This window comes from Xiphophorus maculatus, chromosome 4 (assembly GCF_002775205.1).
Source record: "Xiphophorus maculatus strain JP 163 A chromosome 4, X_maculatus-5.0-male, whole genome shotgun sequence".
Taxonomy (NCBI): domain Eukaryota; kingdom Metazoa; phylum Chordata; class Actinopteri; order Cyprinodontiformes; family Poeciliidae; genus Xiphophorus; species Xiphophorus maculatus.
This window is the reverse complement of record NC_036446.1, coordinates 5,453,571-5,470,384: the sequence shown is the minus strand read 5'-3', so window position 1 is coordinate 5,470,384 and position 16,814 is coordinate 5,453,571. Positions and strand designations below refer to the sequence as shown.

The window sequence follows — 16,814 nt, the reverse complement described above, 5'->3', positions numbered from 1 at the left end:
TCAACCCCCTTTTTCTTAAAATGCTCAATGCAGATGTGGAGCTGAAAATCTGTCTGAAATCTTTTCAGCTAAAACGTTGTCAATTTTCAACATCTTAAATACAGAAAAAAGAAGGCAGAAGAGCAGACAAGAAGAACAGATCTTATGGAACATGAAGTTGTTACATCTAAGCATTCTTGCTATGTCTAATGTGCACTTGTTTTTTATAGTGCATGTATATTGGGATATCAGTAGCAAAGTTTACATAAATTGCTGCATCCTGATGCAGCAGATGCCAAATGCTGCCAAATGACACTATGTTATATATATTTTAATTTTTTTCATACTTGATCATTTTAAGATGCAAGTTTAATGGACCTGAGACAGTTTATGTGGGGCCTCACATTGTCAAATAATTCCGAGCGGCATTTAATCAGAAAGTTGATGTGTCAGTTGGAGCTTTTTTAAGTATCTGCTTTCTATGGAGAATGAATATTTATTAATGCAGACAGAGAGTATGCATGGCATAGAACGAGATCAAATAATGTTATTATTGCGGAAAAATGCTTCCACATTACCAAAAACATTGGATTTTATTTTAGTTTTTACTTATTAGCTGGTGATAAGATTGTGTGCTATAATGTCGAAACTGTAGGGAAGCAAAGCTGGAAAGTTGTTTTCGGTCTTCACTGAAATTATTTAAATTTATGTCCAGGACTTCCTCTTTTGAGATGCTGTATGTCAGTGAGATCTTTCTGGCTAAATAAAGGCATTATCCAGGTGATTTATTGTTTAAAGATAGGACCCATCCTATGTCATTGAAACACAAGAGAGATATGCATTAGTGTGACAAGAGTGTAAGACAAACGGAGGTTAGAGTTGTCACTGCCTTGTTTTGCTTTTTGAATTAGATCTTATTTCTCAGTGGCAGTTCTGGAATAATGCAAAGCAGAACTCTGCTCTAAACACGCAAGGTCACATGTAGTCGTAATTTTGCCACAATGAACAGGTCCCTTCCCAGATCATTTGGGATTTTACGAATGTGCTGTAAATGTTTTTCTTTGTCTTTCATTTTTGTTCTTGTTGCCTTTATGTACCTTTTTTGCAAATACACACTAATTTTATGTAATTTCAAGTAGCACATCATGCAAAGATCTCTTAACAAAATATCAAAAAAATACTGAAAAATGTTTATAAATACACCTGTATTTGATCTGCTTTCAAAGCTAAACAAAGCTAGTACAGAAGATGTTGCCCCATTAAAAACAGTTAACTTGTTTTTTGTGAATTTACAGTAAAAAGAGGTCCCAGTCTTATGGCCATTCCACTCCCAAGAAACTGCAGCTTTGCTGACGACCTAGAGCTGGAGTTTGAGCGAGAAAGTGATTTGGCTCCAGCCAGCACAGTATCACAGTGAGTTGCCATCGCTCTGTTACAATGTTATTGCATTAGATCAAACCACACAGTGTTAATCAGTGTTTATGTGTGAGTGAATCTTAAGCATGAACTGGCAAAAGATGGTCTGCTTGTATTTGATTTTCTATGCTATTTGTAATTAACCTTTGCATTATGCCAACCCCAAAGGGCTCATGATTGTGTGGTAGAGAGAATCCCTTGTGTTTTCTGAGGCACTTACACAGCTAGAGACTGCCACTGATATAAGGAAGTGAGTGTTAAGTAAAGGCAGTATAATGTAGATGCACCGTAAGTGAAACAAATGGAGCGACAGTTCTGACCCGTGGGATTCACATTCTAAATGGTGGTGTAATGATGCAGAGTGAGAACTGCACGCAGCCGTGTTGTTGGCACGATAACTGTGCTCTGCTGGCTCCAAAATACGTAACCAGCTGTTCTCGCAGAGAAACGCCACATCAAATCCCATGCTAAATTGAATCATTATGAGGCAAACTACTATTTCTAGTAATTGTGGTGAGAGAACACAGTGAAAATGAAATCCTTATTGGGTTCTTTTTAGTTCCAACATACATTTCCAAAATGTCCCTATTATGTAAGCTTAGTACTGTACATAAGAAGAAAAGCTTTGCTATGTCTGTTACAGAAATTTCAAGAATTCTTGCAATGCATTGATCTAAAAAGAAATCACATTTATTACAATTAATATTGCAGTATATCATTATTTTGAAATTAAAGACTTCTGGGCTACTGAGAAATTTAGCATTTCTTTTTCTAAAAACAAAACAAAATACACAGGCATATACTCAAAGTAAAATAACTCAAAGTCAAGAAAAGTGCAAGAAATAAAATTTAATAAATTAGAACTCAGAATCAAATTTCTCGTTAGATTCATATGAGATTCCAATGTCACAGGAATATAATTGTTATTATTATTATTATTATTATTATTATTAGTAGTAGTAGTAGTAGTAGTAGTAGTAGTAGTAGTTGTTGTACTATTTCACGTTAATATTTTTGTCTGTATTTTGCAATGTTCTAAGCAAAGCTTTATATCATCTTCTTACAAGGCTATGATATATATTAAAAAAAAAACACAGCCATAATTTGTTCACATGTGTTGCAACCACATCAGAGAAAACTGAAAAGTTTCCCATAACTTCTAACTTATGATACTTTATTTTATTGTGGTCTTGGGAGGTAATTGTGACTGAGTTTTGACAGTGTTCAGTAAATTAATGTTTAATTCAGTCAAGTAGCAATTTATAGCTCTGTCAAGGTTTCAACTTTCTTGTTGTAGTTATAAAGCCTTACTTTTTCATTCAATCTTGATGTTCCATCTGCAGTAATTTAGTTAACCCTCTTTCATTGTTCCTTGAAAAAGATGAAAGCAATTCAGTTTTTGATCTCATGAACTATGGCATCATGATCAAAAGCCTGTGTTGTGTGAAGCATGGCCTATAGATAAATCCCCATTTTCTTTGTATCTAAGTAAGCAAAAGGAAGATGTATACATAACTGTTGCCCCTAGTGATGTACTGTAACATCCTTGTCAAACTATTGTATAGCTGCCTTTTTTGCTTCAATGCTGAAGAAGACACATTGTCATAGGAATCTAAGGCTCCAGCATCTCTAGTCGTCTGTTTGTTGCAGTGCATTTGACACTGTAACAGACATCGCTTGATCACTAGATAAGCCAGGTTGCTGTGAATTTTTTTAGATAAGTCAAAAAAATGTTGTCGCATCAGCACCACAGCTCTCTCAAATAATTTATATGTTACATATGTGCCACTCATACATAACTGATATGTCTGTGTGTTATGTATCCCAGCAGTGACAGAATAATTTTTGCTTAATCTCACACTATTTGTAGATCCTTCACTTACCTTAGAATACCAGAAGCTTGAAACCGAAAGCTAAACTGATGACATTTGTGATAAAATCTGTTAATAATCTGAACCACCTGAGGGAACTCTTTCTCTTTCTTTCTCTGAGAGAAATGAGCAGTTTCCCAGATACTCAGTTGATCTCTAAATTTAATGAAATAAAAAATGATGAGACAATAACATAAAGGTAAAAGCAACCTTTTATATCCTGACGTATCAGAACATATATGAACTATTTCCATGCACTACAGCCTGTTTGTGGTGCGACACTGATTGTCAGAATTAGATGCTACATTAATAACCTAAATAATATAAGATGCAGAGGTATTTGATGCTTATTCTACTTTGGAGTATACCTAGTATTCAATTTGTTCTCAAGAAGCATTGTATATAATATTAAATATTATTTAATATTTTTATTTTAGTTAAGGCTAGGCACTTGTCATGATCGTATATCCCTAGTTGCCTTTAAACATATACCTTTTTGTATAATTTTACCTAAAAAAATGAAGCTATGTAATTTCCTAAAATTTTTTAAAATATGGATATTTCCTTTTATCATTGATCATTAAATATACACTTTTAAAATTGAGTGTTCCATTAGACCTCAGCATGTAAGACGAACTCTAATGACTGGAGTTGATTAGACTGTGGGGGGTTATTTAAAGACAAAACCAACTCATAACCTGTTGGCAGACATGAAATAAATACAAAGAAATGAGTTCTTATTTCATTTTCACATTTATCACAAGAATAAGGTGTTTTAGGCAATCCATAACATAATCTCTGCAAGTTTGTGGAGATCTATTGAACATAATGTTGAACTATTTCTTTAAGGATGACAATGTTCTTAATGTTGGCTTAATAAGTTCATATCACAACATTCATTAGAAAGAAATGCCTTTACTATTCAGACAGCACTTTGAAAGCATTTCAATATCTCCCTACTAAATTAATAGAAAATTGGATTCACTGCCTGGGCTTTCATTATATCAATAACCCATATTCTTTTTATGATGGAAATGGTTTCTATAATAGCTCAAAGATTAAATTATTGACAGTTCACTATGTTAATTTGACCAAATGTTATGATAGTCAGATGTGAAAATCCAGCCTTTTCAAAGTCCATAATGAAGCTCTTAAAGACCTTGTTCTACAGCAAATGCAACTCAACAAAACATGCGCAGCTCTCCCACCACACATCCTAACTGACTGCTTTTACAGAGTAATGAATACTGATGGGTAACAGCTTTTCAATAATTCCCACAACCTAATAATGCAGGCTAACTGCATCATAATCACTGTGGGCTTTTTACTGTTTTTCACTTGGCTTTGTTCTCACTGTTCATCACCTTGGTAACACCAAAAGGAAGCAAGGTAATGAGGGAGAAGCTTTGATGTAGACTGTACAGGGAAGAAGAGCATGCTTGATATTTTTCTCTAACCTGATGAGTTTTGGCATAACGTTCATCTTTTCTTTGCTTTTTCGTGATACCTATTTCCCTGAAGAAAATCAAAGGAAAAACACAAAGGATCCTGCTTTAATTTAATGTTTTGTTCAGGAACTTTTTGTGTGATGCATCCACTCACAAGGTGTGTTGAGATATCAGAACTAAGAAGCTAAACTTTTTTATAACATGTTGTCACAGATTGACGGAATCACACCGAAAAGCCATTCGTGTCATACAGAAAATGCGTTATTTTGTGGCTAAGAGAAATTTTCAGGTAAGAGCATATTTTTTTAATTACTATACTATGTTTCTTTTTAACTCTTGGTATCCTTTTTTATCATAATGGAATACCTTATAATTAGAGAAGTTTTATATATATATATATATATATATATATATATATATATATATATATATATATATATATATATATATATAATTTATTTTTATTTTATTTTTTTACCAAAATAGGTCTACAAAGTAAACGGATAGTTAAAAAAGCATTGTGAGATTTCCAAAAGGCCTATTTTAGTTTATTATTTGAAAAAATAATATTTTCAGCAGCTATTTTAAATGAGTCCAGGCTCTAGATATTAGAACACGGGAAGGTCAATCGTCTGAAAAGAGCAATATCAGTGACTTCTTTACCTGGTCTTTGGGGTTACGAGTAGATTTTGTATTGAGGACCTAAGAACTGAAGTAAAAGTATATGACTTTATTCATTAATATAGAAAAGGTGTTGTCCTTGCGTGATCCTGAAAGATAAAATCTGAATTTTCAAATTCTTAAATGAACAGATGACAAGTGTAAAAAAATAAAAACAGGAGAGATGTAGGTTGTTTTGTTTGTTGTTTTCTTGCAGTAGAGATTTTAACCAGCAGAATGTTTTCAAGGGCTTTTTGTTGACACATGTGAAAAGGGATCTAAAAGTAGTGTAGGTGAGACAAAACAAGCACTGGGTGACAATATTCCCTATGCAGGAGCCAACCAGATTAAAAACAGAGGTCGGGAAAATATGAAGAGGGTTTCATGTTTTTTAGAATAATGCTGATGTCTTAATACTTTACAACTGTGAAGGATGACAATGATTAGGAACCAAAGTACTGTAAGCACTTCCAAAGTTTATATAATCTTATTGAAAGAGGTATTATAAGTTCTTCAAAGTGAAAATGATAAAAACTACTCTGTAATTTAGTTTTAACACATGTTCTTCTTAAAACTAGAAATATTATAATTTATTCAAGAACTGTTCTGTTTTTGATAAACATGACTGATTAACCAGAGCCAGTACATCTAATTTTGAGCAGCACGTGTGATGAAATGATTGAATAAAGGCGTTAGGATCATAGCCATGAACTGAGTTCAGGTCAACTAATCCTGGAGAAACATCAGTTGCTGACTAATTAAGAATCTGTTTTTCTAACTTGAATTTACAAAGAACATTAAGGTGCTCATCAGAAGAATGTAAATGCAATGTCTACAAAATAAACTACTTTGTGAATGCTTCATACTCATACTTGATTGGCATTAAAAAAAGAGCTTAAAGTGTATGTTGAGATAACTGCAAATTGTATCAGTTTGAAATACTGAACTCAAAACTAGTGATTTATCTGGTTTATTGTGAAGTCTCATCTCTCAGAAGCAGAGTTGAATTAAACAAAGCTGCTTCCATATATTCGGCCTAATTTTGCAATGCCTTATTCTATAGCTACAATGCAGCAAACACATTATTGTATCTTAGTACTTAAAACCCTATTACCGATGTAGTTGTGTGAGCAGTTTACAGGGCCCACACATCAAACAGCAATGACCAGCATTTTTCTGATCACAAGAACTCATCAGCAGCAAATTGTAAATGAGCTCTTGCAGGGTTTCGTCCACACTGGCCAATTAAAGCAAAACTGATAAAAAAAAATGATGTGTGTACAGAATTAATCTTTAGTGTGTGGGCTGGAAATGTCCCCAACGTAGTAAATGCACACCAGTCTCGGCAGCAAAAAAAGACTAAAACTTTTACAGTGCTGTTTTAAAAAAAAATTAAAAACTGAAACCAAACTAATCAACCTGTAAAGTATAGGTTTTAAATGCCATTTAATCAATAATTTAGTCAATGTTTTTATGTTTTTGTTTTTTAGCAAGCCCGTAAGCCATATGATGTGCGAGATGTGATTGAACAGTACTCTCAGGGTCACCTCAACCTCATGGTGCGGATCAAGGAGCTTCAGAGAAGGTATACTCTTTAAGTAAAATGAGCTTAAATTAATTAGTTCCCTTGAGTAATGAAATGTGTTTATGATGTACTGTATATCTTTTTGCAAGTATATCAAGAAAAACAATCCTTTCCGAAAATATCTTGGAACACGGCAGAGTGTGAGGGTGACAGAGGAAACACAGAGGGAATCTATAAATATTCTTCTGACGTTAGCTCTCTATTGTTTCTCTCAGACTAGATCAGTCTTTGGGGAAAATGACTTTGTTCCAGACGGGTTCAGGTAATAAATCACTACACTTCTACCTGAAAATGGATTATATTAACTGTCAAAAAAAACATTTCACTTAATGTTCTCTTTTTTTTTATTTATTTATTTATTTATTTATTTATTTTTTTTTTTACATTTCATTGCCTAATGTCAACCTCTGAAGATCGCACCAGAGATAAAGGAAACAACTCCATTGGATCAAGGCTCAACAGGATGGAGGACAAGGTAAGAACTGTGTAATATTAGTAGAAATTTACAACCCTCCTTTTACTTCAAGTGGTTTGCACATTTTTATTTATTGTTTTTAGATAAAAGTCTTGTATTTAAATCAGACAATGTTCATTTTGTATTCATAGGTTGAGGGCTTTTATGAAAGAACAACTTGTGAATGTCCTCTTGAGAGAATGTTGACAACACAATTAACTTATTAAATGTTAAACACAATTGAAAGTGGTTTTGGATATGCCAACAGTTGCTTTTTTTCTCCGTCATTTGTTATAATAAAATATGAAATGTGTGTTTACTCTTTTTTATTATGAATTCAAGTAACAAACTTGAATATTGTAGATATTTTACAAATATGAATTGAATTCACTACCCACAATTCCTCTTACAAGAGTTAACGGACACACACTTAATAAAGCAATACTTGACAAATAATTCATAAATCAGATTTTTCTAGAATTCCTTAAGTTATGAAGTTTCTTGTTTATTACCAGAGTAAATGCTCTGTCTTATTATGTGCTGTATTTAACATTTTCTCTAAAACATACAAAAAAATGCTGAATATATTGTGCAATCCATAATTTTAAGCTTTATTGATACTTGGATATTGTCATTGAATACGTATCAAAAAGAGTGTTATTTTTTTATCATTTGATTTCTTAGTTAACCTTTTGATAAATTAGACACATTTAGATAAATTAATTTAACCAATTAAACTGTTGCATACTGGCATATCATTCTGGCAATAAAATTACCGGTATGTGGCATTTATTCCTAGGATGCTTGAATGTAATCTTGTGATGGAAACAAAAACAACCCATCTAGTTCTAAATATTTCATTTTATCAATATTTTTTTGAAAATCTCACAGATAACACACATGGATCAAACGCTGAATCACATCGCAGAGTCCCTTGCCTTCCTGCTGGACCAGAGGGATGTCGGTGGTGGTGAAGTCAGAGGCCGGCTGAGACCTCGGCTCAGACGAACCTGTAATGTCCTCCACAGCCAGGACAGCCTGCCGACTAATGACCAGCTGTCTTCCTCCCCTTCATCCTTCTCTTCCAACAACACCAACACCGTGCTGTGCCCCAACCCTCCACTCAGCTCCACTGCCAGTCAGGATGAGAGCTGCTGAAACTTGAAACCAGACATCCTGAATGCACTTCACAATGTTTGCTCATCTGTTTATGATGGGTAAAGACGCACTGGACATATTCCCCTGTCTGTGACGAGCATATGTAGCTACAGCTGTTTGCTGAAATACTGACATGATGACATTTTGGCAAAACTCTTACCAGGACATGTGGCAATGCCTTTCAAATTATGTCTGTTGGGCAACTTCCATATAAGCTCTAACTTTGATCTATTTAAAAGTATTAAGATTTAAAATGAAATCTTTATTCTAGCTGTTTTTGTTTCTAAAATTCTTGTGAGAAAAGAAAGCTTCAATATTTAATATTGAATATTGTCTGTATCATTTTTATTTTATTCGTAGTTTTCAAATACCATAAAACAAATGACAAAACGGTTTTAAAATGTTTGTATAGTCATTATTTATTATTTATTTCTGTAGCAGAAAAAAAAAACTAAACAGTTTTGCTGTTAACACAGACTTGTTCAATTATATTTAGAAATTTACATTTTATGAGAAATTTGAGGGCATCTTACATGCATTGCACACTTAAGGTGGACTTAAGTTGTCGCTTAGGTCAGGGGACAGTGAGGATCAAGATACAGCCATGCATTTACTCCTTGGTGGGACTGACAAAATAACAAAATACTATCAATCCACCTTAGTACTTAAGAGGTACAGCCCGGGCTGAACCATTTAAATGTTATTTTTATAAGCAAACTTACCTCTTGTCTTATTTGCTGCTAAATGTGATGCTGAGGTTTGTTATATTACTACAATAAAAAGTGTCACAGTAATGAAAAAAACTATCCAGAAGGTTAGTAAATCTCCATGTAAGTATTTTATGTTAAACAGAAGCTTTATAGAAGACTGAGCAGTTGTCTCAGAAGGGTTTTTGGCTCACTCCCCTTACTTTTCTGTTCCATATAGTAATCATATATACAGTATATATACAGTATATATATAAAAAACTCATTGAACAACCTTTGCTATTTAATTTTAAATATTTTTTTTTTTTTTTTACAATTGTCAATGGCACCTTAAAAAGAGTCTGTAGCCGTTGATTACTGAGGGAAAGTTTTGTAACATTACCTACTCTCTCCTAAAGTTTGGCCATGACAAGAGCTAACATCCTGGGTATTCCCAAACCTGTTTTTATTTCCTTTTTCCTCTGAATAATTTAGCAGTTCAGAAGCTAAGACAATGTTTCCTTTTAGGTATCAGCTTTTTGATGAACATTCATTCACTGGAGTTGCCAGTGTTTTTTTTTCTTATTTTTTCTCAAATGTCCTTATCTTAATAATTGAAAACATACTGAAGCAGAAGGGCCACATTAATTTTTTTAACACTTTCTTTATAAAGATTTTTAAGTTCAATTATATCAAAGGACATTAAGACAATGTGTACCTGAACATTTACAGAAAAAAATAACTAATAGCAAAATATAAAATAATGAGTAAAGTTCTTTTCGGTGACACCTGCTCAATTGTACAGCTGATCATCTTATCTGTAAGACACTTAAGTAAGGTGGTTGAATAAAGGGAGCATCATTGGGCATTCATATGATCTAATACTGGATTTTGTATCCCAGAAAATTTCAGAACGGTGCAGGATAACTTGTATCTCAGTCTTTCCACATGTAGAATGCTTATGAGTTCAGTCAACCAGGTCTTGGAGGCTAAATGGAACTTCCAGAGTTTTAGAATAAACCTCTTAACAATCCTCATGCATAGAGTTAGAGCTTTGCGTATGTTGCAAGTTTTTCAAAGTGCTAAGTAGCGACAGAGCAGAGAGACAAAGACAGTTGAAAACCCCTGGAAGATGAACCAACAAAAGCTATGTAATTTTGGACAAAACCAAAAAAGATGCGCATGAGGACCTTCACCTGCCTTACATCTATTATGTAGTGAACAGGATTAGAACATTTCTTACTTAATCTAATTAGAATTTAATTAATGTACTGAGTCAACTGAAGACAGCATTAATTGAATAAGACTTGATGTTCATTAATATTTCATCCCATGTTTCATCCTTAATCTCAATATCAAGCTTACCTTCGCAGTTTTCTTTTATTTTTTAATCTTAAGTACTTAAGAAATGAACCAGCACTGAGATCAAATGTTTTGCTTCAGGGGGACCCAGGAGAGATTTTAACCATACATTATTCTCAGATGGTAATTCATGTGATTTTGTAGTCTGTTGGACGTAGAGTCTCAGTTATAAATATCTAAAATAATTGAGATTTTGGTGAGAGAAGAACAGAAAGAGAAGTCTTGTGGGATAGGCTTTTTGTTAGTAGCGGGGATGAACCACTCCGCCTTCTTAAAGCTAAATTGCTAGTACATCATATTTCTGACATTGGTGGCAGAAATAGTGGGATCAGTTTTTTAGATATTGATATTGGCTTCTGCCAGTTAGTGGTATAACCAGAGATCTTCCCAAAGGAATTAACAAGCAAATGTGGTTTTGACTGTTCAGGGTCTGATCCAAACAGGGCAATATTGTCTGCATATAAAGAAATGCTATGATCAGCTCAGTGTGAATAATGGATTCTATATACATATTTAGCTGTTTTGCTAGTATTTTAGTTATTATCTTAAAATCTATGTTGAACATGGAAGTTGGACGGTATGATGAAGGCTCTGTTTCATCCCTCTCTGGCTTCAGAATTAGTTATTTGATTTGCAAATTTGTATTAAAATTCAATGCCAATTCGTTCTTGTTCTGGGTTTTTCTACTTTGCATTGACCTGAAAGAGTTCAGTATTTCTGCCAGAGATATTTCCGCGTAAAGGGCTTTACGAGAGGCTTCATCCAGCCTCAGTGTGTTTACATTTTTTAGCCAGTAATCCACATCACCTATGTCATTAGATCTGTAAAGCTCTTTTGTCCATAGCTCTGCTTGCTTGTTACCCTGTAAGCTGTCAAGCTAAAAGTGTATGAGGTTTGTTCAAAATTCTGCCTCCTAAAGTGCCAGACTTGGTCGCAAACCTGTTGTGATAAAATCATGTTATAGTTATATTTAAGTTTGAGAATATTTTTGCAATGTTTGAGAGTGACCTAAACTAATCCTATTGGATTTTTCCAAAGCTGACCCGTGTGCAATAATTTGGCCTCTTATAACAACTTTGAGCGCTTTCCACAAGTGCCACTAATTTCAAGATATGCTGTAATTTTTTTAGCAGACATGTTTAGAAAGGATTCGTTCTGCTAACAGGTGTGCAGAAATCCTATGAGGAGTACTGTCTGAGTGTCATGGAGATTGGGACGTGATCTAAGATCAAAATGTCATGGTATTTGTTTTTTGGTAAGCTTGGCATCCAGTGAAAACAAATCAATTCAAGAAAATGATTTGTGCTTAAAAAGAGTATTTCCCATATATTGGGCTCTGGAGTTGCCGAATGTCAACTAAATTAGTAAAGGTGATAAGATTATTTAGAACCATTAGAGTGGCTCCATATTTTGCTTGCTGAGCTGTCAGGATTGAGGCAAAGTATTTTATGGTCCCCAGCCACTATTAAATTTATGTTTGAAAGGTCAGATGACTTTCAAAGGTTTTTCTGAAAAATGCTGGATCATCAGTTTTGGGCCTGTAGATATTCAACTTTGTTGCATGAGTGAAATAAAGACAGCCCACAGATGCAAAGATGGATTGACCGTTTGGTTCACATATTGTTGAAATGAAATGTGTTTAAAAGGTATGCTTTTCCAAATAATTGCAACACGTTAAGTCTTGCTGTAAAATGTGGATTGATGTATTTTTTCTGTTCTGTGAGACTTCTGTTCAGATGCTCTTATAGTATGAATCTCTTGAAGGAACAGTACATCATCAGCCAGAGATCTAAGGCGTGTGAAAACGTAATGTTATGCACATCATTTCTGTTTACTGTAGGAGAGGAACAAGGTACAACATGTGAGGATGGGATGTCATGCCCCTTCGTGTCATGACTGAAACCATCTCTAATCACACCTCCTTGGCAAATGGTGTGATGACGATTAGTGACAGGCCCCACCTGCACTATATACCTGTCTGTCATCACCACCATTACTTGACTTGATAGCCACTCTTTACCAAATCACACTGAGGAGCAGGGCAGCCATGTGTTGTATCTTGTTCGTCTCCTTTATGGAACAGTAGCTGTGTGCATAGCATTACTTTCCGTTTTAGTTGAATCACTCAGTACAACTCAAGTATCGGACATTTATAAATGCCCTGCAGAGCTGCCATCAAACCTGGGCTGGGCATAGCAAGCTAGTGCAGCACTTCAGACGCAGAAGAAAATACAGAGTGAGTTAACATTCAAACATTAAAACTGTACAAATGTGTACAGCGAAGACCAGCTTGCCACAGTACAAATATCAAACATCAGCACCCCCCAAGTAAAGCCCAGGAAGTTGTTATGCCCCTGATGAAGTGAGCCCTCAAACCCTGGGGCATCAGTAGACCCCTGTAAGCTAGAGAAATGGATACCACAATCCAATGGGAAAGTCTGGACAGAGTCTTCCCCATTGCTTGGTTAGCAACACAAACAGTTGATCACGCAATCTCACATTCTGTGTGGTCAATGTAAATGTGCAGTCCGCATACAGGGCACAGGAAGTGTGACCTTTATTGTTAGACATGGAGCTGTAGTCCAAAGGTTTTATTTTAGGCAGATGTGCTGTTTGCATTAGGTCACAAGGTCAGGCAATGTTAGCTGATGCATACCAAATGTACCGGTGCAAACAATCACCCCTCTTCGTTGGTGCGGTAGTTGGGCAGAAACTGATTATCTCCTGGGGTGTTGAACATCTTGTTAGTGTCAGTATAGACTCGCAGCATAAAGAAATCCAGTGCACATCCTGGGCTCATAGAAGTTTTTCTTCACCTCCTCAAATGGTTGGTGCCGCTTCATCTCCACTGGAAATTTTCAGTAGGTCTACATGAAGGTCCTTCTCACGTTAAGTGTCAGAGAGGTGTTCTCTCATGCCTGCCGCGATATTTGCTCTGTAATCCAAAAGCTATGAATCCTGGCACGGATTCATAGCTAACACGGGTGCATAGTCCGCTATCTGTGTTCTCTATCAAACTCTGTGGGGAACAAAAATTGGAAAAAAAATCTAGAGATTTCCTACCTTTTGCTTTTTTAGGCAACCTTGTATATACGTGGCCATATATATAGCCAGCCATATATATATATATATATATATATATGCATAATCCATTTTTTCTGATTCTATTTAAAACATTTATTTAGCTTTTGTACTAGAGAAGTGATTTATATGTCTAATGGTAATTAGACACTTGATATTGATTCAATATAATTTCCCTTATATTGTAACTGTCAGGAATACTCCACAACAATAAATGATTGAAGATTTTAAAAAGTGTATTATGGTGGATTGAAAATAATCACATAATGCTTTTTTTTGGCTTTTTATCTTTTTTGGTACTTTCCATTTTATCTTATTCAAAAGAAATACAATTTGAAGAATAAATCAAGCTTCTATTCAGTAACCATTCAAGCTTGCATTTGAAGCAATATTTCTTTCGAAGCTACAACAAGGGGGTGGATTCTTATACAAACGGTTAATAGTCTGTTTTTTTTACATAAGTAACCTTTAGGCAGCAGATGGTGACCTTTCTCCTGCTGGCCATCCATGGGGTGCCGAGGCATTCCTGCACACAGCTGACCATGTGGTGAAAGAGCCTAAGTGACCATCTGCCTCTGGTGACCACAACAATAGGCAGCACCCTCCTGAAGTGTGCTATGGGATTTTGGCCTTTGTACTGACTATGCCAAGAGGAGAGGAGAATTTTATTACATTGGTTCCAGCGTGGTTAAACGTTGTGTTTTACCCCTTTAATTGGTGCTGTTTAGGTAATAAATAGACAAACAAATGTGCAGGACCAATTTGGATGGAGATTACCAGACAAATACCATACGAAGAATATTTACGGTACACTAAAACCTACCTTGTTTTACAATGGACAGAAATTCTACTTTGTTTTCATCTACGACATAAAACAATTCAAAGTTAAAGTCAATGACAACGGCAGTTGCTTCCCTTTCGGCCCTGTTTATTTATTTATTTATTTTTAAATTGAGGTTATTTGACAGTGTCTAGTTGTTTTGTTTGTATTGAATTTAAATTCAGTCTAAGATGCAATATATACAGACATTTTTTTATTTGCTTGTATGTATTGTGGTGAGTCTGACGTTAAACAGAACACCAAGACAAAATCTGGTTTATTTACATATCACCAATTCATAACAGATTTCTTCTCAAGACACTTTTAACAGGCAATATAGAAATATGTTCAATTCAGTCCAACCATAAGTTCAGGTTTAAGGAAAAACATCTGATTTAAATAAGTACACTTTTGTTCAATCATATTTTTAATATGGTGTATTGAAGTTGAATCTGACATGACAATTGGTAAAAGAAAATATTTAGTTTCAGGAAATACACTCAATTATGTCGAGTCATTGGCTTTGCAACAGTTCCTTTTCCTGAACAAGCATGTGGCAACAGTGACTGGTTGATTTCATCGGGTTGTTAACTTTGTCACAGTTCTTCATAGTAAGCATACATGTGATGATGATGTGAAAAAGGCTCCTTTTTAACAAGAACAAACCTCTACTGGAGCCTGACTCATTGTGAACAACTCATTTCTGCTGTGACTGAGGGCTTAATTAGACAGGCATAGACAAACAAATGACCAAGACCAAATATTTACATGTTTCTAATAAATAAATAAATAATAATATTTTATTAATAATATTAATATATCTGATAAGGTTACAAATTAGTTTGCCCCTTTGCTGGGTGCTCCCCCCATTTCATACCTGTTAAAATTATAATCTAAATTATAAAAAAATTATTATCGTGTTAAAATTTTCATTTTAACTTACTCCCACTTTGTATACATAAACCTATTTTGTACCCCTGGGTACACCTTTATTTTTCCTGAGAAATTTTAGGAAAACATAATAAAAAAAAAATGGACACTTATGATTTAGTTGTAGGTCATTTTCTGAAGATTATATAGTTTCTCTTTTTCCACTGAATGTAGTTCTTACCCTCTCTTTGGTTCAGTTGACTCCTATGACATATAAGTGAATATGACACCAAAATAACTATGAGTGACCTCCTTCTGGTAGACAGTATTTACCTGAGCTGCACAACTATATGTCCTTGCAGCAGAGTATCTGTACGTGATATGTACATGACATTGCATTTAACTGCTGGTTGTCAAAGGGGAAACATCAAGATAGGTGCCAATTGATGCATTACTTTTACAAAACTCTGTTTAAAGTATGCAAAGCCACTAAACCATAAAATGTTAATGGGGCGAAATGACCAGGTTTTCATGTTTAGGGATATATGAAGATGATGCATTTCATTTCTGTTAATTAAAACAATTGCCATTGTTCTTACATCTAATTTCTTTCACTGATGATGCACGAGGCTTATTGTATGCATCTTTAAGCAATTAATTATGATACTTTGTGGGGAATTTCATTACCCAAGGGAATTTTGACAGATTTTTGAAATGACAAAAAGAAAGTTTCTTCTGTCCTTAGTCATAAAAACACATTGGATCTTTCATTGTGTGGAATAAAATGTGATTCGTACTCTGAGCTTCTATGTTAATATGACCACCGTCGTCTCACAAAAGTAGAGAATATCAGGGTGAGCTGGGTCTGCTTTGGGCACATGTCATTTCTTTGAGCTTGAAAAGAGACAAAAACTAAAAAGAAAAGAGAAAAAGAAGGTCCCGAGAGGGGTGGAAGGACGTGAGAACTAATTTGCAGGTGAATTAGATGGCACACTCTCCTTTGTGGCCATTGTGCTGCTCTCTGGCCAGATGGCCTCTTCAGACTTCTTTCACAACTAAAACCCAAACATAAAAGGAGCAAATACACAAATACACTTATATGGGATTTAGCCTCTCTAATGGACTAATTTGGAACTCACAGTTAATGTTAATGGATATAATTTTAAGCCTGGCAGCACATTCCTTACAACTGTGATTATGAAATTTTGCATAATAAGACCCATAAAATGCAATTACTGTATAGTAAATTTCTTCCTTTGGTTTCTAAACATTCAGCTTCCTTTCCATTTTCTATCACTTCAGAGAGACACTTATGAACCCATTCATCTGTGGCTAACACAGAAATACTGCCTTATAAGCCTGCAGACAGTCTGAAAAATTATTAAACTGAAAAACTGAACAAAGGGGAAAACTATGATGCTTGC

The 16,814-nt window shown here is 34.7% G+C and overlaps 1 protein-coding gene across 2 annotated transcripts in view; it reads left to right on the top strand.

The window, feature by feature from the left end:
• Window positions 1-8,829, top strand: part of kcnq1 (potassium voltage-gated channel subfamily Q member 1) — a 45,667-nt gene extending 36,838 nt beyond the window's left edge. For both annotated transcript variants that reach the window (XM_023332044.1, XM_014473323.2), the window contains 6 exons: window positions 1,275-1,392; window positions 4,928-5,003; window positions 6,865-6,959; window positions 7,175-7,221; window positions 7,373-7,434; window positions 8,305-8,829. In XM_023332044.1, coding sequence (XP_023187812.1) covers window positions 1,275-1,392; window positions 4,928-5,003; window positions 6,865-6,959; window positions 7,175-7,221; window positions 7,373-7,434; window positions 8,305-8,571 — 665 coding nt within the window. In that variant the 3' untranslated portion in view covers window positions 8,572-8,829. The remainder of the gene's footprint in view (window positions 1-1,274; window positions 1,393-4,927; window positions 5,004-6,864; window positions 6,960-7,174; window positions 7,222-7,372; window positions 7,435-8,304) is intronic.
• The last annotated feature ends 7,985 nt before the right edge of the window (window positions 8,830-16,814 follow it).